The 25,024-nt window shown below is 38.2% G+C and overlaps 1 protein-coding gene across 1 annotated transcript; it reads right to left on the reverse strand.

Moving 5' to 3' along the window:
• Positions 1-14,044: 14,044 nt before the first annotated feature.
• LOC130421278 (uncharacterized protein DDB_G0287625-like) lies at positions 14,045-15,621 on the reverse strand. Its single transcript, XM_056749079.1, has 8 exons — positions 15,606-15,621; positions 15,446-15,520; positions 15,223-15,288; positions 15,028-15,081; positions 14,900-14,962; positions 14,767-14,815; positions 14,331-14,651; positions 14,045-14,096 (listed from the first exon to the last, which is right to left on the reverse strand). Exons 1-8 carry the CDS (start codon positions 15,619-15,621, stop codon positions 14,045-14,047), a joined length of 696 nt encoding a protein of 231 aa, XP_056605057.1.
• Positions 15,622-25,024: the final 9,403 nt, after the last annotated feature.

Genomic DNA, 25,024 nt, shown 5'->3' on the forward strand with positions numbered 1-25,024 from the left:
GTTGTTGTATTTCAAATAAAAGGTGGTTATTTCAATGTGCTATGAGATAATGCTATGCAATGTGGTTTGAATTGGTTTGTACTGATAATCTAGACAAATTCAGCAAACACATCACACAGGTACATTGCAGCAGGAAGCAACACAATATTGACATCAAACATATAATTCAAACTAACAAAAGTCAGTGTATATATTTTCAATCCGGCAATCGGACGGTGCATTAAGGTAAGTACATGTTTGTATATGGGTGTACTGTTTGTGTGTGGTCACAGTGTCTGTCTCAATGTTGCACTGTGACAATACCTCTATACTTACAACATTGTGCATTTGCACAGAAGCTTCCAACACCAAAGAAAATTCCCTGTGTGTGCAAGCACACTTTGCAATAAAGCTCTTCTGATTCTGATAAGATGTGAAAATAAAGTTATTGAAATGACCCAGGGTGACAAACAAATTGGCCAGTGTTAAATGAACACTGTTGGGTATCTATATGTGTTAAAGTAACACTGAAGCAATGTCGAAGTTAATGACATAATTAATGTGATTAATGAAGTGATGATTGATCACTAATGATGAACACCTGCTGATAAAAAACACAATCACTGAAGAAAACATGAACAAGAACAATTGATTTTGAGGTCACCATTATGGTGAACAGTGTTTTCTTTAGTTAAGGTCTTAGCCTTGCACTATTGATGTAAATTCTTTTATGAACAATCATGTTATTGAGATTTGCTATGAAATCACAAACCATAATTTAGATATGAGTCATAATATTTTAGGTCAAAGTTGCCTTTTTTTCGCTTTTTCTTGTAATGTTAGCTATCTCTTAACTCTTTCACTGCCATTTATGAGTTATCTTGTATTTAAAAAAAATGGTTCCCTGCCAAAGACGAGTCCTTTTTGTTCAGGACACCTGTTGCACACCTGATTGCATCGCTGCCGGCGGCTAGTTTGTATCCTCTGACACTTGCTTCACATCACATTTGTTCCTGGTCTAAATATTAGTGTATTTTACTATAGTTACCTATCATTGTCGTTGTCGAATTATTTATTACTTTATTTTCAAAATCTATATTAATTGAAGCGTAACGCCGCTAGCATATATTAGCGTGTTAGCTTGCCTTCTGTTTACAGTGTGGAATATCATCTCCCCCTATTTGTCTTGTGTGCTAACTGTTTCTCTTTTTAAGCGTATATACTAAGACTCATCAAGCAACCTTGGTAAGTTAGGATTGCACTTCATACCCGGTGAGTTATGGCTTCTATTCCTATTGTTGTTACTTGCACCTCATGTCATATGTTTAGCTTAGCCTTCTCTGTCAGCGGCGAGGGTTTTACATGTGATAAATGCAGGGAAGTAGTTAGGCTGACGGAGAAGATTTTAGAATTAGAGTCTCGCATCCAATCTTTATTTGAGGATAGTAAGAGTGTAAGAACCGTAGAAAACACTTCGGATGCGAGCAATGTTAGCGTACACAGCTCGGTTCCGGTTGAAAATCCCCTGCAGCTGGAAAACTTTGTGACGGTGAGACGGCAGAGTCGCAGGACAAAACATCACTCAACCGTTCCGATTAAAGTCTCGAACAGGTTTGCCCCGCTCAGTGACGCACCGACAGAGAAACCTGCTGAAAGTGCCCTAGTGATCGGTGATTCTATTGTCCGGAACGTTAACATAGAGACACCAACCACCATAGTCAAATGTTTACCGGGAGCCAGAGCGCCTGACATCAAGTCAAATTTAAATGTGCTGGCTAAGGCTAATCGTAAATACAGTAAGATTGTTATTCATGTCGGCACAAATGATGTTAGACTCCGTCAATCGGAGATCACTAAAGATAATATTAAAGAGGTGTGTGAGCTCGCAAAAACGATGTCAGACACTGTAATATTCTCTGGCCCCCTTACTGCTTACCGTGGTGATGAGATTTATAGCAGATTATCATCACTAAATGGCTGGTTGTCTGAGTGGTGCCTGCAGAATAATATAGATTTTATAAATAACTGGAAGAGTTTTGAGGGCAGACCTGACCTGTTAAAACGAGATGGTCTCCATCCCTCCTGGGATGGGGTTTCCCTCCTCTCTAGAAATTTGGCACACAGTCTTAATAATGCTAAAGTCTGACTACCTAGGGCCCAGGTCAGGAAGGAGACAGAATGGCTTAACCAACTGTCTGCTTGCCGTCTCGCGTTACAGAATACACAAAATATACAACATGTAATAATCCCTTTTTACAAACAACATAAAATAGAGACTGTGTCTGTCCCCCGGATTAGCAAACATAAGATATTGCGTAAACCTCTTGAAAGTAATTTAATAAACGTTAAACAAATCAAACATGAACAAAATACAGATAATCAGCTGTTACGACTCGGATTGCTTAATATTAGATCGCTCTCAAATAAAGCACTTTTTGTAAACGATTTGATAACCGATCATAAAATAGACATGCTTTGTTTGACAGAAACATGGCTAAAGCCAGATGATTTTATTACTCTAAATGAATCCGTTCCCCATGATTATTACTATAAACACGAGCCTCGTCTAAAAGGTAGAGGGGGAGGTGTCGCCGCACTTTACAATAATTATTTTATTACCTCTCAGAAGTCTAATTTTAAATGCAATTCTTTTGAAGTCATGGTACTTAACGTATCGACACCTAATACTAAGGACAAAACATTTTTAAAATTTATTCTAGCTATTGTATATAGGCCTGCAGGGCACCACACAGATTTTATTAAACATTTTGGTGGGTTCTTATCAGAACTAGTACTGGCCGCAGATAGAGTCCTTGTCGTCGGTGACTTTAATATCCATGTAGACAATGATACAGATGCCTTGGGACTGGCTTTCAAAGACACTCTTAACTCCATGGGCGTTAGTCAACATGTGTCAGGACCCACTCACCTTCATAATCATACTTTAGATTTAATACTTTCTTATGGTATAAATGTGGACGATGTTAAAATCGTTCAGCAGAGTGAAGATATTTCGGATCATTATCTGATATCATGTTTGCTTCAATGGCCTACGGCTGCAAATCAAACTCCTTGTTACAAATATGGTAGAACGATTACTTCAACTACCAAAGATGCGTTTCTCGATAATCTGCCTGAATTGTCTAAAATATCTAGCATGAGTAATAACGTTGACGATTTTGACACTACTATTGAAAATTTTAACTCTACTTTCTCGGAAATATTAGACACAGTTGCTCCTCTGCGTTTAAAGAAAATTAAAAATAGCAGCCCAACACCGTGGTATAATGAACACACTCAGACTAGAAAAACGTCTAGATCCGCCTACTTTTCAACACTAATAGAGGAAAACCATCACAACCCTAGGTTCTTATTTAACACCGTGGCTAAATTAACAAAAAATAAGTCGTCATCGACGTCAGATTCTGATTATCAGCATAACAGTGATGAATTTATGAACTACTTCACGAGTAAAATCCAAGATATAAGAGAAAAAATTATAACAATGCAACCTGTAGTGAAATCCGCTGAACAAACTAACTACAGCACCCCTAAGGAGAAATTGCAATTATTTTCTACAGTAGATCACGATGAACTGTCTAAAATCATTAGATCATCTAAATCATCAACATGCATGCTAGACCCTATACCTACAAAACTACTGAAAGAAATGCTCCCCGAAATTATAGATCCTCTTCTTAGTATTATTAACTCATCTCTGACATTAGGACATGTGCCTAAAGCATTTAAGGTGGCTGTTATAAGGCCTCTTTTAAAAAAAACCAAACTCGACCCTAAAGAACTAGGGAATTACAGGCCTATATCGAATTTACCTTTTATATCTAAAGTTCTGGAAAAAGTAGTTTCAACTCAATTATGCTCCTTCCTCCAAAGGAATGACATTAATGATGAATTCCAGTCTGGATTTCGAGCATGTCACAGTACAGAGACTGCTTTGATCAGAGTTACAAATGATCTGCTTTTAGCGTCTGACCGTGGCTGTATTTCGTTATTGGTGCTGCTAGACCTCAGTGCTGCATTTGACACCATTGACCACAGCATACTTCTACATAGACTCGAAAATTACGTCGGCATTAACGGAATAGCATTGAAATGGTTTAAGTCTTATTTATCCGACCGTTTTCAATTTGTAGCAATAAACAATGAGGTGTCCCGCAAATCACAAGTCCAGTACGGTGTACCACAGGGCTCAGTCTTGGGACCCCTGCTCTTCGCATTATACATGCTACCTCTAGGAGATATAATAAAGCGACACGGAATTAGCTTTCACTGTAATGCTGATGATACTCAACTTTATATTTCCTCGATGCCTCATGAAACCCAGCAGTTTCATCGAATAAAGGATTGCATAGTTGACTTAAAAATGTGGATGAGTAACAATTTTTTACTACTAAACTCGGACAAAACAGAAGTGTTACTTACTGGACCGAAAACTGCTATGCGTAACAACCAAGAATACTGCTTAACGATTGACGGATGCTCCATAAAATCCTCGTCATCATCTAAGAATCTTGGCGTTGTATTCGACAGTACTCTCTCATTTGAAAGCCATGTCGCAAACACCTGTAAAATTGCATTTTTCCATTTTAAGAATATATCTAAATTACGTCATATGCTGTCACTGTCAGATGCAGAGAAATTAATTCATGCATTCATGACATCAAGACTAGATTACTGTAATGCACTTCTAGGTGGTTGCCCTGCGGGCCTATTACAAAAACTGCAACTGGTTCAAAACGCGGCAGCTCGAGTTCTTACACGTACAAAAAAGTATGAGCATATAACCCCGGTTCTGTCAACCTTGCACTGGTTACCTATAAAGCATCGCATTAACTTTAAGATCTTGCTTATTACCTATAAAGCCCTACATGGTCTAGCGCCGCAGTATTTGAATGAACTTCTATTGTATTACAGACCTCCACGTACATTACGCTCTAAGGGGTCCTGTCAGTTGGTAATACCTAGAATTTCAAAATCAAGTGCAGGTGGTAGATCCTTTTCTTATCTAGCGCCTAAACTTTGGAATATTCTTCCCTGCACGGTCCGGGAGGCAGACACACTCTGTCAGTTTAAATCTAGACTAAAGACTCATCTTTTTAATCTTGCATACACTACACCTCCATAATATTAATCCTCAGAGGATTTAGGCTGCATTATTTAGATCAACCGGAACCAGGAACACATCCAACAACAAATTATGTACTTGTTGCATCAAAGAGTGCAGAACAGTACTCTACTCTCAGCCAGTCTTGTCTCTTTGTTCCAAGGTTACCGCAGGATGCAGTTCATGCCCAGACCTGATGGCAGAGCTGAGAATGGGAAGCGGTGACCTGACAAGTGCTAAGAGGATAGAGCTGGATAAAGGACGCGACAACTTTGTTTTTCCTACAACATTTCAAATGCTATTAGATTGTTAATGATAATCTTTAATCCTTAATTTTTATATTTTTATTAAGCCTTGTTGTGCAAGCACTGTTGAGCTTGTGCAGAGGCAGCAGCTTTTGCCAGAGGGGAACTGGAATCCCCTGGTTGGGCCTGGGTTCCCCTGAGGTTTTTTTTCTCGATGGGAGTTTTGGGTTCCTCACCACCGTTTGCATATTGTTTTGCACTATCTGCCTGGCCGGGGGGGCTGCTTTAGAATTCATACTTGTATTAAATGTGTCTCATGTACAGCTGCTTTGTAACAATGAAAATTGTAAAAAGCGCTATATAAATAAAGTTGAGTTGAGTTGAGTTGAGTTATTACAGCAATCAGTGTGTTGTACAGCAGGTGGCGCTGTTAAACACCTTTGAGGAAAAGTACAGAATCCCAGAACCTAGAACGTATATGTTTTAGCTGTTTTTAATGATTGTTCTGAGTGTAATGTGGGCGGAATCTTTGGCAAAAAACGTTAAATATCTCAGCTGTTTAATCAAAGTGATGCATATTGAAGAAACCTACCCGCATCTAAGGAGTGATAAAAAACGAACAAATGAAGATAGAAAAATACGGTTTCTTTTGTTTTAAAGCTGAGACTCAGTGCTTTCATTTGACAGATTGTTTATCCATAGTTTTTTTTTAAAGGCTGGCGGGGAATGAGTTAATCACCCTAACATGGTCTTTTCTAACTTCCTCCACTAAAGAAACCTTCGAGGATTTATGTTTGGCACTCATTTTAATTCTGGCTGAACATGGAAAGTCTAATCATTGCTAGTGATGGGAAGTTCGGATCATTTTACTGACTCGCACCTTTCAGTCTTGTTCACCAAAATGAACTAATCTTTTTTCGAGTCCTATTGTTCATTTTAGCAAAATATAATTCAATATTCGTTCATCACGTGACAGCTTCGTAAGCTAAACCAATCCAGTCAGAGCCGGAAGGAGAATTGATTAGCTCACCTCCCGAGTCCCGACTCGAGTCAGTCTTCGGGTTTGAGTCGTTCGTTCATCACGTGGGTAGAATTGATTAGTTCATGTCCCGAGTCTTCGAGTTTGAGTCGTTCGTTCTTTTGTCACGTGACCACTTGCCGGATCAGTATAAAATACTATAAAAGTAAAACTGTATTTTTTGTATGTTGGATTATATTTTAGGAATTATCATAAAATTATTAAAATATGTGTAATTAGCATTTTCCTAGAAATAAAAATGGTCTGCTCATTCCTGTCACTATGTTTTTGTTACTGTTTCTTGAGGATTTGTGTTATTTTATATAAAAATAAAACAATAATATATTGATTGATTTGTCATTTCACTGTCTTCGTCTATCAATATACAAACACTGGGATTAGGATATAAAATACAAAAATCTAAGACTAAAATTACAAAACACTTACAAAGTTTTTATTCCAATTTTGACTTTGCTGGTATAATTGTGTTTCCTAGGCAGCCTTGATATATTGGTCTAATTTTTGTATGAAATGACTGGTCAAAAAGGACACAGCGACATAAAACGAAATCAAATAACATTTTGAATTTGAATGATTAATGTTAGTTTAATATATTAAAGTTATGATAACGTCAGCCTGAACAGTTGTAACCAAACTGACATAAAACTGGAGAGTTAAAGTGATTTACTTAGAAATATAGTGTGCTTGGGTCACACAAAGTTCAGCTGAAGGACAACTGTCACTCTAGACTGTCATCAAGGTGACCATTCCACACCCACCCCCACTAGGTGAGGTGCAGAGAAGAGCCTCAGACATATTCTAACATCTCAAGAGAATGAGGACTAGAAAAAGGAGTGATGTTTGGACTCATTTTGTGGCAACTTCAGCCACTGAAGCAAAATGCAACATATGCAAAAAAAGTTTTTCAACTAAATGAGGAAGCACTTCTAATTTGAGGAGGCACCTTAAATCCTCACATCCTACTGTGCTGTTAGCACAAGTTAGAACAGAAACTGAAGAAACTGAGGCCTTCAATGAGCAGTTTTGTAACAAGACCAATGGATCCATTAAGACAAAGCAAACTTGATGAGGCCTCTGGTGAGAATGATTGCTTGTGACTTTCAGCCATTTTCTACAGTGGAGGACAAGGGTTTTAAGGAGTATTCACATCTTCTGGAGCCAGCATACAGTCTACCTAGCAGAAAATCATTGTCAAAAACTTTAATGCCTAGGCTGTATGACAAGTTAAGAGGTAATATAATGGATAAAATCAAGAGTGCCTCTGCTGTTTGTCTCACAACAGACTGCTGGACCTCTTTGACTACAGAATTTCATTTCATTTGAGTCCTCATTTCATAGAGGACTTTCAGATGACCTCCTATCTCCTGGACTGCTTCGTTTTGACAGAGAAACACACTGCTGCTCACCTGGCAAGTGAGCTGGCAAGAGTTACAAATGAATGGGGTGTGTGTGACAAAATTGTAGCTTGTGTTACAGACTATGCCAGCAACATTGTTTCAGCCCTGATAGACTATCTCCACTGGGACCACATACCTTGTTTCGCACATATGCTGAACCTCATTGTCAGAGCTCCATTGAAGGAGGTCCAAGCAATATTGCAAAAGGTTAAGACACTAGTTGAATACTTCCATAGAAGTACAGTTGCTTCAGACAAGCTCAAGGCCACACAAAAACAGATGGGTCAAGAGATGTTAAAACAGGATGTGGCCAAAAGGTGGAATTCAACATATTACATGTTGAAAAGATTAACTGAAATCAAAGATCCAATCATCTCCACCCTGGCACTAACTAATGCATCTCTGCCAACCTTGTCGCCAGATGAATGGAACATTTCCAAAAAAAAATTGGGACATTATTAAGCCATTTGAGGAGGTCACCACTGAAGTGAGTACAGAAAAGTAAGTGTAGTTCAACATTTTCTAGTAGTATTAATTTTAAGATATTTTAAACTCTCTTAATGATGCATGTTTTTCTGTATCCTTATTCCTAACAGAGAAGTATATGAAGTACTGATTTTGCTATAATTATTACAATTTGTAATCTTCATAGGTTTGTGACTGCCTCCAAAGTCATTTTGATGGTAAGAGGTCTTCAGAGGATTATTACCCGATATCAAATAAATCCCTCCAGCTCTGACCATGTTAAAAGACTAGTGGATTCCCTGATGTTGGAAATGACTAAGAGTTTTGGCAAAGTGGAACACATGCTACTTGCCTGGGCCCAAGGTTCAAAAAGCAAGCTTTTGTCAATCAGCAGGCAGCAGAAGAGACAGTAAAGAGGGTTACAGCAGCTATTAACCCTGCTCAGAGTGAGGAAGAGAATACTTCAGATAGAACTTCAGTTGGCACTGGTGCGGCTGCCAGTGCATGGGCCATGTTTTGGGAAGACTTTGACGAGAGGGTAGCAAGCTTGAGGCCTTCTGCTACCACTTCTAAGACATCAGATGCTATGATGGAGATGGGCCTACCTTGCAGAGCCCCTATTATCCCCCACATCAGACCCTCTGGCCTGGTGGAGGAGCTGTTCACCAATATACAAATCACTTTCTGAGATCATGAAGGCAAGACTTTGCATTGTGACCACATCTGTTCCATCTGAAAGAATTTATTCTAAAACTGGGCAGATTATCCCCTCAGCCCATCCAAGGTCCGGGAGCTTGTTTTTAAAATGCAAACATGGCTTAAAGCAAGTTGTAATATATAGCCATTATAGTTATAGTTATTTTAAAGCTTATTTATTTTATTTATTATAAAAAGCCTAGCTTGTTGTGCAATATTTAGTTTTAGTTTTTTTAAGGTTCTGTGGCTCTAAATTTTTATTTTATTTTTTATTTAAATTGTATAAATTTATTTTGGAATAGTTATCCCTAAAGAGCAGGTTTTGAGGTTTTTTTGTATTCTGATCCTGATGTTGTATTAGAGTCCCCAACAACATGTTCAAATGCATCAAAGGTAAAAAAAGCCGCTGCAATTTTCAAAATATGCATTTAGTATCTATTCATTTCTCAAAAATTCCTGAACTGTCAGGCCGGGTTTAAGATAATCCATAAAGTAAAAATCAGTTCCGAAAGTAATCCACAGAAGGGTAAATCCACAGGAGGTAATCTCACAATAACAAGAGAAAATCTGAGCTCACCGTAACAAGGAACGGGCAACAACATACAAACTTAGAGCGAGAGACTAGGGGGAAAAACTGGGTGTATAAATACGCTTAAACAAACAAGGCACAGGTGTAAACAATAATCAAATCAAAGGTGAACACGACCCCCAGGCGGGTACAGGGGCTGCTCGCAGACTCGACGAGCGGTTCAGATGGCGGTGAGACTCGAGACCCATCCCTCAATGGTCGCACTCGCTGCAGAATCCGGTGTAGTAGTACTAGTGTGTAGAAATTTTCTATTTTCGGTAAATATTCATATTATTTTTTGCGTTCCTGATATCCTTCTGCTTAGCGCTCCCACTTACAGTTGTGTTCAAAATTATTCAACCCCCACTGAAATTGATTGTTTTGGTCGGTTTGACATTGATTATGATCATTCAGTCATCTTGCTTACAATTAAATCAAAGAGGCACGTGTAGGTCAGACAAATATAACATACAGTTGTGTTCAAAATTATTCAACCCCCACTGAAATTGATTGTTTTGGTCAGTTTGACATTGATTATGATCATTCAGTCATCCTGCTTACAATTAAATCAAAGAGGCACGTGTAGGTCAGACAAATATAACATAACATTTATAATGAAATAACCACACATGTCTTTTCTGAGCTCACATCATTATCAGTTTTATTCAACCCCCAAGTGACATTCAATCTTAGTACTTAGTACAACATCCTTTTACAGTTATAACAGCTTTTAAACGTGAAGCATAGCTTGTCACAAGTGTCTTGCAGCGATCTACGGGTATCTTCGCCCATTCATCATGGGCAAAAGCCTCCAGTTCAGTCACATTCTTAGGCTTGCGCACTGCAACTGCTTTCTTTAAGTCCCACCAGAGGTTCTCAATCGGATTTAAGTCTGGTGACTGCGATGGCCACTTCAAAATGTTCCAGCCTTTAATCTGCAACCATGCTCTAGTGGACTTGGAGGTATGCTTGGGATCATTGTCCTGTTGAAAGGTCCAACGTCTTCCAAGCCTCAGGTTTGTGACGGACTGCATCACATTGTCAACCAATATCTCCTGGTACTGAAGAGAATTCATGGTACCTTGCACACGCTGAAGCTTCCCAGTACCTGCAGAAGCAAAACAGCCCCAAAGCATGATTTCCCCCCCGCCATGCTTCACAGTAGGCAAGGTGTTCTTTTCTTCATAGGCCTTGTTCTTCCTCCTCCAAACATAGCGTTGATCCATGGGCCCAAACAGTTCTAATTTTGTTTCATCAGTCCACAGAACACTATCCCAAAACTTCTGTGGTTTGTCCACATGACTTTTGGCATACTGCAGTCGACTCTTCTTATTCTTTGGGGACAGCAAGGGGGTGCGCCTGGGAGTTCTGGCATGGAGGCCTTCATTACGCAGGGTGCGCCGTATTGTCTGAGCAGAAACTTCAGTACCCACATCTGACAAATCTTTTCTCAGTTCCTCAGCAGTCACACAGGGACTTTTCTCCACTCTACGCTTCAGGTAGCGCACAGCAGTCGAAGTCAGCATCTTCTTTCTGCCACGACCAGGTAGCGTTTCGACAGTGCCCTTTGCCTTGAATTTGCGAATGATGCTTCCTATGGTGTCTCTTGGTATGTTTAACATCTTTGCAATCTTCTTATAGCCATTGCCCTTCCTGTGAAGAGTAATCACCTGTTCTCTTGTCTTCCTGGACCATTCTCTTGACCTCAACATGTTTGTAACCACACCAGTAAATGTCTAGAAGGAGCTGAGTATCACAGTCATTTTAAAGCTGCCTAATTGGTGCTTACTAGGCTTTATTGCTGCTCCCTGATATCCACAGGTGTTTTCATTACCTGATTGAAAACACTTCATTGAACCTCTGTTCTTCAGAGTGGTAGTCTTTAAGGGTTTGAATAATTATGTCAATGAAGAATTCACAAAAGAAACATTTACTACTGTATTACAAAACTAATTGATGTCATTTTAGTTGCATATGGTTCTTTAAGAAGTCCTTGTAGGATTTCATTCTGAATACAATTACAAATGTACACTAAATTCCCTAAAACCATTTACAGCATTGGGGGTTGAATAATTTTGAACACAACTGTAATCACAGATAATGGTCCCAATATGGTTGCTGCTGTGCGCAAAGCGGGTTGGGCACATTATCCGTGTTTTGCACACACCCTAAATTTAGTAGTAAAGGACTCCATTAAGGCATTCCCTGATCTTCTTCACATCCAGCAGAGATGCAGCGCAATTGTCGCTTTCTTTCACCACAGCAGCAGAAAAGCTCAAATAAATTCAGAAACAACCAACGTTCCCAGAAGACAAACTAATACAATCAATTGAAACCAGCTGGAACTCTTTGTTCTATATGTTGGAGATACTATTTGAGCAGAAGGAAGCTGTTACCACAGTCCTCTGTCTTGGAAAGACCTCACTGTGCTTAAGTGAAGAAGATTGGTCCATGATCCAGCTATCTATTGATGCCCTGAAACCATTTGAAGAAGTAACATGAGAGATTTTGACTGAAAAACATGTTTCAAAAGTGATTCCCCTGCTGTCACCACTTCTGAGATCATCTGCATCTTATGAGTGCCAAGGTAGCAAGCTAGCAGCTGAGTTAACCTGTAACTCAGTAGTTCTTAATTGGGTGACAGGGAATAAAAGGGGGTATCTGGGAATATTTCCTAGGACACAGGAGTAGGGCTTTGGGGGTTAAAGCCAAGGATTGCGTATTTATGTACTTTATTATTTAAGCACTTTACTTGACAATTGTGTGCACTTTGACTATAAATTCACTCAAAAAAAGTGTAATTACCCACTGCGCAAGGACACGTCTAAACGACGTCTTTTGTACGTCATTTTTGCACGTCCAATTTGGGTTAACCGCAGGTGCGGACTGTGACGCCAGATGACGTCTTTTTTTCAACGTCTACTGAACGCCCAGTAATGACGTACACAGGACCTCTATATATGGTCTAGATATAGTCCAAATGTGGTTGTTGTGGATGTGTTTTCAACATAAATTTCAAACTTATTTTAGAGGCATAAACGAAGCTACAGGAAGTTACCTGGTACAAGAAACAGGTCCTCCACCTTCTTGAAACATACGACTACTCATACACAGAGGTTTACAAAAAAACAATTCAATCGCCACTCATTTATTTCAATCTTTATTTAACTGGTACTGTTAACTTAGGTCTGTACCACAACAACAAATATACAACAATAATATAAAACAAAACAAGTGCTAAACTGAAAGTGTTTTGACAAAAAAAGCCAACCAAAAGCAACACACACAGGAAAGAAAATTTATAAAATGTGTAAACAGGAATAATTATTCATTGTGGTGAATGTCACAGTTTTGAGTGACTGCTGTTTGTCCTCCACTTCTCTGCGGTGCATGCTTCAGATGCTCTGAAGTGTGCACCCTTATGAAGTCCTCTGTGGCTGTGACATCAAATTTCATGACTCCATCTGCAAGTAGAGAAAGATAAATGATTAGGGATGTGGATAGCAATTTTGTCATACACCAGGTTAGCATTGTATTTTAAATCTCATCAGGGGAGGAAATGTTTTGTCCAAATAAGTCATTAACAGATTGGCAGGAGCTAATTATCTTTCCTTGGTCAACATGAAATAGAGGCTTACGTGTAATTGCTCTATAAATATTTGTCTTCGCCAAAGACTTCTTTCCCTTCTTGCCCTTTCCCTTCATATTGAATTGAGCCATCATGGAGTTTGTGAAGAGCCTAAAGAAAAATATATTTTTTTATTGAAAAATGTACCAAGAGGTGCACAAGGGTTAAATAAAAAAAAACGTTTTTTTTCACGCTTAGAAAATCCCAAAGCACCCTTACATCTCACACATTTCATACTGTATGTAGAAACCTACCTGTCAAGAACTTTGTGGACACAGTCCTTGGTGTTCTTCCCTCCTACTCTTACAATTTGCAGCACCTGTTGGAATAAGTCCATTAAGTTTACTGACACTCCCCAGAGGAACCTAACAGTGTATGAGTGCGAGTATCCATTACTTCCAGACTTGTGAAATTACCAGGGTATCAAAGGCTTGTGCATCACAGAGGCGTTGCTCCTCTCTCTCGAAATCCTCTATGGTCTCCATCCGCTCAATGTGTACTGCTGAACAGGCAGGCTGTGCTCGTTTAGGCAATTGCGGAGGTCAACCAGCATGCCTAAGACCTTTTTCTGGAAAACTGAAATAAACATTTATGATTACAATGGTTAGCTCAAATTAGAATAGCAAGGCTAGCTAGCTGGTACACAAATGTCTTTGTAAGCAGCTTCACTCTTTTTATAAATACAGTAGAGTGTAGGAGAAAGAAAAAAGTTCAAACAAATTTTATATCTAATGATAGAAACCACCATACAATTGACAGTAGAAAAACAAGCCATTGCTATAATTGAAAAGCGGTTTGTGTGGACAGAGAGATCAGTAAAGGGAGAGGAACATTTGTCCTAATAAAACTCTCTATCTTGCTCATGAGTGTCCTGTTGTCTCACACTGCCAATAAATCAACACCTACCACCCCAAGGCAATGGGAATCTCCATCTTCCATTCTCGGTCATTGCATCTGCACCACAGAAAGTCTGTTTTAGAAATTACCATATGACAAAACTTTCAACAGATTTGTGCCGTTTCAAATGAGAAATAATAAATCAGTAATATTGTAACGATTAGTGGTGCATCGTTACTACTTACTGAATTGCAAAGTGCTTTGACAACTTTAGACAACTCACCATGCCTTGGCCTGTCATAAGGGGAGCTGGTGAGATCACTGTGCCCTGATCTTCCATCATGTCTTGACCTGGCGGGGGGCCTGGAGACATTACTACTGGTTCTGGCATCACTACGGGATTTGGCATCACTACGGGTTCTGGCATCACTAAGGGTTCTGGCATCACTACGGGTTCTGGCATCACTACGGGATCTGGCATCACTACGGGATCTGGCATCACTACGGGATCTGGAATCACATCTAGAGGCGTCACTATGGCGTGATCCTTCAGATCTAGACCCGTGTCGTGATCTGTCATGTCTGGACTTGGCAGCGTGCCTTGAACCATCATTGTTCCAGGACATGGACCTCTGACTGGAGACATCGCTGTGTATGGAGACACCGCTGGACCTAGTACCATTTAAATGTTTTATAGTCACTTGGCCATTTTATAACTGACATCATACAATACCATCTCATAATATTGAAAGGGCTGGAGATCTTGAGGCTTATCCTGTTTCTTTACCTGGAGCGATAGTCATCCCTGGCACAACCTCTTGCTACATGTCCAGATCCTGAAAAACACAAAGAATATTCTTACATTTCACAAGGCCTGAAAAAAAAGAGACTGTACAAAGTGTGATGAGATTACTACTCACTGGGTTTCGACAGGTCTCTGTGAAGAGGTGCAGTGCTTTCATCCTGAGATCCTGAAAAATAACCTTCAAAGATGCAAATTTATTGAAATTAAACAAAAAGCTGAACATTAGTTGAGATGGATCCTTACTGGGTGTCGATATTTCCCTTCCCCCATTGGCACGTTCCACCAGCCCAGACAAGTCTGAAACATGTGATTAAGCGTGTAACTACTGTCTTGTGTGTAAAAACATCATTACCACACTTGATTCTCAAGCAGTGAGTAACACTTTGCCATCAATATAATTTTGAAATTGTTGGTGCATTGGACTAAGTGAATACTCACTGGACATTTCCCTACACCAAGATCCTGCAGCTTCCGCAAAGCCATCTGAGGGTTGATTTACAGAGTCTGAAACACATGAAACAGCCTGTAACTATAATGTTGTGAATACTTAAGTCATTCCCATACATAATTATTATGCAGTAAAAAAAAAACTACCGGTGTTGAATGAACTTTAAATTTGTGCAATGGAATGGTTCATGAAAGTGGAGACGTAAATACTCACAAGGAGTGGACATTTCACCGCCCCGAGAGCTGTTGGCACGCTCAGCTTGGACAGACATGGTTTCATGTTCAGAGGCTGAAACACATGAATCAGCCTGTAACTATCACGTAGTGTATCCACTACACATTACCTTTCTTCATAAGCTTTCATCAGTACTCACAAGCGATGTGAAACATGTTGGGGTCATGAATTGGCTGCAGCTTTCTTGGTGCAGTAGGGTAGTTGGGTACCTTGACACCTATACAGAGTTAATAAAGTAAAAATAAGCATATACATCTCCAAAAAATAAGAAAATCGTATTCATTTTGAAACCGGAATTATAAATTAATTATAGAAAGTCATTACCCCTGACGCTCGCCTCCTCATCTGAATCTGTTAATTCTGCAAAAAAGAGTACATAAATATTGATTTCTAAAATTTTAGCCACAATTTGTGTCAAAAGATAACAGGAATTACTTAAGAATGAGAAACATACCATTTCTTACAAAACCCTCCGGAGTTCCTTTTTTAGTGCGGTTCCTTGATCTAATTACCACCTCCTCATCCTCCTCCTCAGCCTGACTGGTCAGGTTGTAGTTGTTGCATTCACGATGGTTATCTAGAAGTTAGACAATTCAACTTAAAAAAAACATTTCTTCAGTAATATTTGACTTGGATATAGATTTAATTTTCGATTCATAAAAATTACTTGCCTGAAGTCATTTTTATTTTAATTAAAGGAAACATCATCCAGTCATCCTGGGGGTTCATTTTAACCTTTAATGCTCTTTCGGTTTTTGTGGTGCTCATGTTATGTGGCCATCTAACTGTTCTATTGTTCCTGTCGATCCAATTGTAAGGAACTACACCCTCCTCCTCTTGTTCACCCTCCTTCCAAACAGCCCTGACGTACATGACCTGGAAAGTAGAGCATATGCATGTAACTTAAAGCTTTAATATTTTAATTTAGCTTATGCTAAATTCTCATTAGGAGTGACAAGATCACTAATGAGTGCATTAGAGGGTCAGCCCATGTTAAGTTAGTGGATAAAGCAAGTGAGGTTAGGTTGATACGGTTTGGAAATGTATGCATTTAGCAGACGCTTTTATCCATGCTCTTACATTGCATTCAAGTTGCAATTTTAAAAATTTATCAGCCCTGCTAGCACCATGGTGTTCTATTTGAGCAACAGGACATGTGCTGAAGAGGGATGAGGGTTACATTAGGAGAAGGAAATAGTGAAGAGGGAGGCAAGGGGATGTTTATGGATGCAGTGAGAAAGGAGTCACTGAGGAAGATGCAGAAAACAAACAGGTGATCGGCAGTGATAACCCTGCTGTGATCTAGATAAAAGAATAAGAAAAGTCTACCTTTAAAATTTGTGTTCCAGACCATGTCGAAGGGGTAAGAGGACAGATCCACCAGTATCTTGTGGAAGGCAGGCCACCTTGCGGAACAGATCGCTTTCATGTAGTAGTGCTTTTTTCATCCTGACATGACCATTTCCTATGCAGACTATATTCAGAAGTCCAGAGCTACATGGTTGGTGAAATAATGGTGAAGTGTGACGCTGATGCAGGATTTCACAAGCAAAGGTACCATCTGCATTTCTTTGTCTGAGAAATGCGAATCTGTCGTCTCTCAAGAGAAAACAACTGTCCCTTTCTTTATCAGAGATAAACACTTTCGGGAGCATTTTGCTTTTGATTACTTCTGAATGTTCCATTTCTGACAAACGCCTGGTAACCTGTTCCAGGGGACTTCTCCCGCTCCTCACGTGTTTCTTGATTCGTTGCAGGTAGTTTTCAAATGGAAAACAGGAAATGTCATTTAAGGAACAGTTGAAGTGGCTGGCATCTTCATGGAGATGAATTAATCCATGTATACAGGAAAGGTCTTGCCATACAGGTCAGCACAGCACATGACGAAGTACTTGATTAGTTCATGAGCATATTGGAGATAGGCATTTCGAATCCGGTCATCAGACTCCAGCATTATCGACATGGCTACTGTCAAAGACAAGAAATGTTTGTATCTTTCAGGGGACAACACAGTTCTCAATACTACAGGTCCTGTGTACAGCAAAAACTGTCGTAGTTCAGTGGCTTTCCACCTATCCATTTCGTGTAAGCCCCTTGGTTGTCTAGCAAATTCACTTGGCATCTTCCCTCTCAGTGCAATAAGTTTTTGAGAAATTGCATCCTTTTGCCTCACAGATAAACTTCACATTTTTGGGCCACGAGTCAAGTAAATTAACAGGCGTCTAACAACTCCCAAGCAGACCATATGCATGTAATCCAAGACAAATGAAGTAACACAAGGAATTCCTGCTCAATGAGGGGGCTGACATCAGTTTGGTGGTTTCTGTACTCCACCCTGGAGAACCCGTCATCTGTTCGAGAAGTGCATTCATGTTCACGGAAAACGATTCTTCTCTCAACACGTGCACCTCTGATTAAACATCTTTCACAACTCTCATATGAAGTATGACCCTTAATACATTTTAGATATGCCCTTGCTGGCGCGTCACAGATCAGAGCATCAATACTGACAGTGTAAGTCTGGCCTTCATAAACTACACCATTTTCTTTGAGATGTTTGTACTCCGTCAAAAAGTCTTTAAGAAACTCCTCAAGTGGAGTTGGCTTACGTTGTCCACTAAATATAGCAACAATAAATGGATCAAATTGTTCACACTTCACCAGTATTGGCCAGAATTGGATACTATTACTTTTGAAAAGGGGGATGCCATCAATGTTTACACTGAGGTGCACATCATTACTGTCCATCTGACTTAAAAAACGACAGATACCCTTTTCTAAGCCATAGTACTTGTACTGGCCGCCACATTTAGGCTCTGTTGTGTTACATTGTGGTGTAGCAAGGAATGTACGGCAATCCACAGGCAATATGTGTCCTTGTTTTCTTAATATGGGCAATAAACCATTAAGCGCTCTGTGTGTCAATTTGTGCTCTAAGGCCCACTGTCTCAGGTCGTCTTCAAAGCTGCTTGTCACCTCAGCTTCATCATTTGGTTCATTTTCAGAGTCAGTAGACCAATAGTCCATGTCAGTATCAAAGTCAAAACTATCTGATGTCCCAGGAACACTGTCACTAATGAAACTATGTGGGGTCCCAGGCAAATTGTCACTGCTACAACTAATTGGAGTGCCAGGCACACTGACAGAAATATTTTGAATGCCCAAATGTTCATCATCACTGTCAGAATGACATAGAACTTGATCGAGCTCTCTTTGACGTTTTCGCCATTGTCTCATTCTTAAAGCCATCTGTAAACACAGACGTCCATTTAAGTTCATTTAGTTTTACTTTTAACTTGACTGGGGTATGTGCAAAGGAAATGAGGTCATAAAACATACCTTGTTTAGGTGGTTTGGTGCTCTTCAAGGGCAGGTCACCTCACTTCACGTCCAAATATAAAAGGACACCACACACCACCTGACAGTGAGACATGATTGGTTTTGAAACACCCAACTAAACATTTACAATAGTCAAAACGCCACCGCAAAACCGTTTGGCAAAGTTTTAAATAATCTAAATACCTTGGGCTGCTTATGATTTTATTATAGTAGATGTGCGAGGATGATCTAAAATGTCACCCGCATTGACTGCTTCAAATAAATTATCCACCCAGCCGAATGTATAATTTTCTCTGCTATAGATATCCGCAACATACCAGTACCTGATTGTGACTTTTTCCCCTTTGTTTAAAGAATGATGTTACCAGATCCTGTGATGTTAGAACTAATCCGTCAATCTCTGGTAGTAAAATAATGCGTCAACTACAAAGTACTTGGCACCGATATTTATTAAAGTTTGGGCCATTTGAAGGAACCCTTTGCCTAAGACAACATCGAGGAGGCGTATATCTAGTCAGCACAGGTCCACGAATGCATCCACGAGACTAGACGTTACTTCTAGGCGTTTTTTTCTATCGCGACAAATATAAGAACTTACCCACCCAGCAAAAAGTCGTCGAAAAGACGTCAGTGCCAGACGTCCAAACAACGTCGAAATGTGGTCGAGAAGTGAAAGGTGAAACGACGTCTTTTTCGCGTCGTTGAAAAGACGTATTTTTTCGGTCGTTGAGATGACGTCTTTTTCGGGTTGTTGAAAGACGTCTATACTTTAATTTAACTTCATTTTAAGAATAAATTAATTTTAATGTTTTCAATATTATATTATTTCTCTCAAAATAAGACAACTGACAAAAAGTACAACAAAACATTTATTGGATGTCACATTAAATACAAACTAACGAAACATTTTAAGAACATTTGTAAATGTATAATAACTTCAGTTTACATGATACCCGCCAGATCGCCCAGGGGCATGTTTCAGGTGGTCTCCCACGGCTTTGCCTCCGTCGACTTGCTGTCCCACTTTTTGACGGCTTCTACAATGACAAAGAAAAAGACATGTATTGTTTTCAGTTTTTTACTCAAAATAAATAATTAGTGAGTCCAGGATGGTCCAGTTCGCATGTAGCCTATGAAATGCCTCGATGAACGGTTTCAGTTAAAAGTAGGCCTACCGCGCCTTCCGTCCAATCACAAAAAGCCGTTTTGTTACTTTCATGCTTTGTTATTTTAAGAAACACTGTCTTCGAAATTTAACAGGCAATTCAAACAATATGCCATTTTGGCTGCATATGTTACGCAAAAGATATGTTCCAAAAAAACTTCAGGAAGGTGCCCGATTAGACAAAGTGTTTCACTATTAAATAACAAATATATGCAGACAACTGCGGCTCCCAAATTTATTTAGTAAGATGAATGGAGGATACACGTGTCTTACAGACACCTTAATAAGTACGTTTGGAAGGAGCAGTGGTATTGTGCCGATTTTTTGTGAGGTAATGTTCAGAGATTAAATGTAAAACATTTTGTCTTTATTTATGTAAATGTAAAGTAAAATATGCACTATCATCATTAAACAAAACTAAATATTTGTACAAGACAAGTGTGGAATTAATGTGAAAAAATTAAACACTGAACTTCCCAATCAGTACAAGGCAGGAATAAACTAGAATTGAAAATACTTAACTGCTAGAAATAAATTTAGATTCAACGTAGCATAAACAATGATAATAGATGGGCATTAAAAATTGGAACATTTTTTTTTAAATAATGAATATCGAAATGTAAATTTTTTTTAAAAAATTAATTGTACTCCTAAACTAAAATATCCAGTAGGTGGCGGAAAATCACGTGTAAAGATTGAGTGAGTCATTCATTCGAATAATAAGTCTTAATTAATGCTTCATCCCTTTATCTGTGTCTTCTTCTGAAACTTTTTTATATATTTATTTATGTATGACATTTTAACATGAAAATGATTTTTCTGTATTTTCTATCCGTTTTGTGCACTCAGCTTGCAATCATTTTAGTGTTTTGACTCTACATACACGGTTTGCATGTTATTTGCGTCACTAAGAATTTACTTTAAAAACTGTTTGTGCTAAAAGAGGATTTAATTCGTTTTAATAACATTTGATTTGTTACTACATTGGGTTTCATGAATTGCTAAGTCAAATTGTATTTATTATTATTAAACTGTTATTATTTACTTGATGTTCGATAATAATACATCAACAAATGTTAATTTATGTTAAAACTTGAAATGTGAAAAGTATTAATAATAAACCGAATTAACTTGACTGTGAATTTAATTTAATTTCGCAATACATTGTGGACAATTATCTGTGTTGAACAGTGGCGGATCTAGGAATTTTTGAAAGCATGGTCCACATTGTTTATGTTCAGCCAACTCCTTCTGAAGCTTCGAATATTCGGTGTAAATTAATTACTACCTAAGCTTCGAAGCACAAAATATGGTATTCGGTTTAGCCCTAGCTCAGCGTTCTGTCCCAAATTCAACCGCATGAACGTCTACACCACAAGCACAATCCGGTCGAATGCGTTTCAACCAATTCTGGAAGTGGTAGAAAGTCGACAAGCTCAAAGCATTTTACACCCCATTTACACCTGTATTTAACGTCGTCCACTTGTGATCCTATCGACCAAAACGCATGTCAGGTGTAGGCTACAGAGGCCCTTAGAGGACAGGGGCACCTCAGGGGCCAACAAGATTTAAACAGTGCCTCTCTGGTCTCACCCCTAGATTTGCCAGTGGTGTTGCTTATTTATGCCATTCCAATTCATGTTTTGTTTACATCATTATGAATTCCATAAAACACACTCAAAGTAATAGTAGAAGATACCTAAGACAGTGGTGTACAGTGCAGCTTCCTGGAAGGCTTTTTTTGTGCCGTGGCCCTTCATGTTCAGCTGCGACATTAGATTGTTGGTCATTATCCTGAAAGAGAGACGAAGAAGGGGGGTGACATATGGAAGTAGGGAGAGAATATGATTAAGGTGGGATTGCAAATAGAAACCGTGATAAAGGGAGGGACACATTGCCTTTCCACACACTTAATTTGTATTCTGGATTATCCTAGTCATCTCCCCTACTTACATAGCCCCTAGTAAGAAAACAGTAGGGCAAAATAGTGGGCAAAATGCTGCTGTAAAAAGTGATGACTCAAGGCAACAGGCAATTCTTTTATTATCAGAAATCAAAGCTTTTATGATTAGGGTATTTTTAATTTTCAATAAGGCATACCTGTCCATAATCTTTGTGGTGTAGTCCCTGGTGTTTTTCCCTCCTATTTTACTTAATTGGGTAGTCCAAGTAGAAAAAAGTAAATATCATGATATTATCACTAAACAGTATTGGTAACAAACCTCTTTAGTCTTTCCATGATAGTTTATTATAGTGAACTTACATAATCCATTGATCTTACTTTTATTGGTTAATACTTTTATTTCTACACTACAGTCATCATTTCCATGTGCATGATGGGAGGGACCATGAACACAATTTCAACATAATATTCAGAAGTAGTTATCCTCTCACTAGCAGCATTTGCAAACATGCAGTATGATTATTGGTGGGTTTTCACTGTAAAATAACAATGCTGCAAATATTGGCACACTTTTTGAGAAAACATGCATTACAATAATAAAGTATAATACAGTAACTTTAAAGCCGTTTTAGTGTCCATTATGCTAAGCTTTTGTTTTGGAGAAAATAATAAGCATCAATAAGCAAACTTGTAAGTATGTATATTTTCACCAGAACATGTCTCTCTTCGGTATTTTCCAGCTTTTCCTCCAAGGCATTTAGTTCCTCTATTGTGTCCATCCTTCTGATGTTGAACATCGAATTAGCAGGTTCTGCACCTCCAATCCTCTTGACCTCCTGCATGATTTCCACCAGTTTTTTAAGGACACATTTTTGGAACTCTAAAATGTTAAAAAAATCGACAAGAATAATAATAAAAACTGATTCATTTTCATTAAATAAAAAAAAATAAAAAAAAATCTTTATACCATTAATACATTATTCAGTAAATTATGTGAATTATTGGTATCAAACAGTGGGATGGTAATTCCCTTCTTTTAAAGATGCAAATGAATATAAACATAGTTTCAAACAGTAAAAACTGTACTTGACATGTTTCTTGATATATTTAATGTTTATTAATGTAATATATTTAGTTGTGAAAATGTTCAGCTTCTTCTTTGTGAACAAGTAGGCTATTGGTACCTTCTACCTATAAATATTTAAAATAATGTATTATTCCCATATCCAAAAAGCAATTCATGATATCTGAAACAACCATTTTCACAAAATTCAATTTCAACACGTAATACTTTTAAATGCAAGAAGTCAGTTACAGATATCAGGATCAGGATTTTAATTGTTTAAATGTCCTTTTTGAAACCATGAAATACAAGATAACATTAAAATTAAACAATTGATATCTCATAAATTAATACATTTTAAAATGGCATCAAAATGTAATAACAGATATCCAAAATGAAGAACTTTAAAGTCTGAATACAGATAACTTATTACTTAAATTTAACTTATAACTTAAACCGAAATTAAGAATTCACATTTTTTACTAGAAATTCCATTTCTGATATAAAGATTTATAAAGATAGAATTATCAAAAATGAATATCCTGAGAATAACTAAAAGTCAAATCGGATTGCCAAAGATTTTTCTCCACACATATTGGATTGGATATTCGGGTTGTCAGTCAGGTATCTTTTGGAAGGCCAATTAGTGTGACATAAAAATTCTGGTAGGTGGTCCCCAAGACCAGAACTGAGAAACACTGCCTGTGGGAGGAGAACCTGTGTGTATTCTGATTTATACTTGCACCTTTAGTCAGGTGTCACAACATATGCAGATAAAAGTATGCTTATGACTATCTACAAATATACAAGACAAACTACTTACTGGACATGGGCATTGGAAATACATCAATTCTGTGGCCAGTAGGAGCCCTTGGTGTTTCTGAAATAAAAAGGTAAAAGTCAGGTCATACCAAAAAAAGATGAAAATTGCTGCAAACTTCTCCTACTAAATTTCCAAGACAAGAACTAAAAACTATCCAGATGTACTTCTTTTTATAGTTTTGTAATTTTATATTTGGCCATGTTCCACCTAAAATTGTCTCAAAAAACAGTTACACTTCCTCCAGAAAAATCCACTATATGAACTCAAGGGGGATTTAAAATGTGAAGTGGAATGCCTTCTGTCTCTTTAAACCTTTTGCATTAAAATTATATTTAGTATTCCTGCGGCTAAGTGGTAGAGCATTGCGGCAGTGTAATTTCAAAAACAACATAGAAATACATATACTGAAATCGAATAAATAAAATAAACAATCTAAATGAATTAATAAACACTAATGGCCTTCTGGTTCGTTTTCCCTCTTCATGCTGCTTGTAACTGATAACAAATATATGATATACCTACCTTTTCAAAAGTAATTTTTTACTGCTGTGATATAAACAATATACAGGGAATAAATATTATTATTGTTAATGGCTTTTCTGGCACATTGCTCTTAACACACAGGTGTGGGCGCTCTTGCTCACACACACCACGTAGCAACAGTGGCTCAAGCATTCAAGTCTTTATGCTCAAACGCTTGAAATGAGATTTAACGCTTTGCTATAATTTTGCAGCAGGTTTGATGGTTTAATGATGAAAGGAGAATAAAGTTTGTTACCGTTAAAAAGAACATTGAGTAATGTTGTTGTGTTATAGTCAATCACCATCAGCATTTACTGGTTTCATGGAAGTCCTAGTGTAGTAACACATCCAGTAATGTATGCCTATTATAATGTATGCCTAGACACCTTACAGCACAAAATACATTCTAACAGTTTCTCAATAATAAAATTACAATAACTGCCAATTATTAAGTATTATAAAATGTATATGTGGTAATTTTCTCAAAATCTAATAAAATCTTGTGCATATAATGTAATTAAAAACACTATGAAAATAACATTATATGTTAACTGACCAACAGCACTGTCACAGTGTTGTAATTGTAATACCTTTCAGAGCTTATGGCCTAATTGTCACGGTATGGGGGAGGTAGAACCCAATTGCAGGCAGACACAGGACGAAACGAGATGGTAGGGGTTAACAGAGATTTTATTAAACAATAAACAAGACTAAACAAACAGGCAAAACAAAAACCCACGATG

The sequence above is a fragment of the Triplophysa dalaica genome, chromosome 5 (assembly GCF_015846415.1).
Source record: "Triplophysa dalaica isolate WHDGS20190420 chromosome 5, ASM1584641v1, whole genome shotgun sequence".
NCBI classification, from domain to species: Eukaryota; Metazoa; Chordata; class Actinopteri; order Cypriniformes; family Nemacheilidae; genus Triplophysa; species Triplophysa dalaica.

Excerpts from the sequence above, each read along its gene's own strand:
- LOC130421278 (XM_056749079.1), bottom strand. Across the intron at positions 15,082-15,222 it reads TTGGTGTAGGGAAATGTCCA|ACTTGTCTGGGCTGGTGGAA; the intron begins GTGAGTATTCAC and ends CACATGTTTCAG. Across the intron at positions 14,816-14,899 it reads CAGAGACCTGTCGAAACCCA|GATCTGGACATGTAGCAAGA; the intron begins GTGAGTAGTAAT and ends TGTGTTTTTCAG.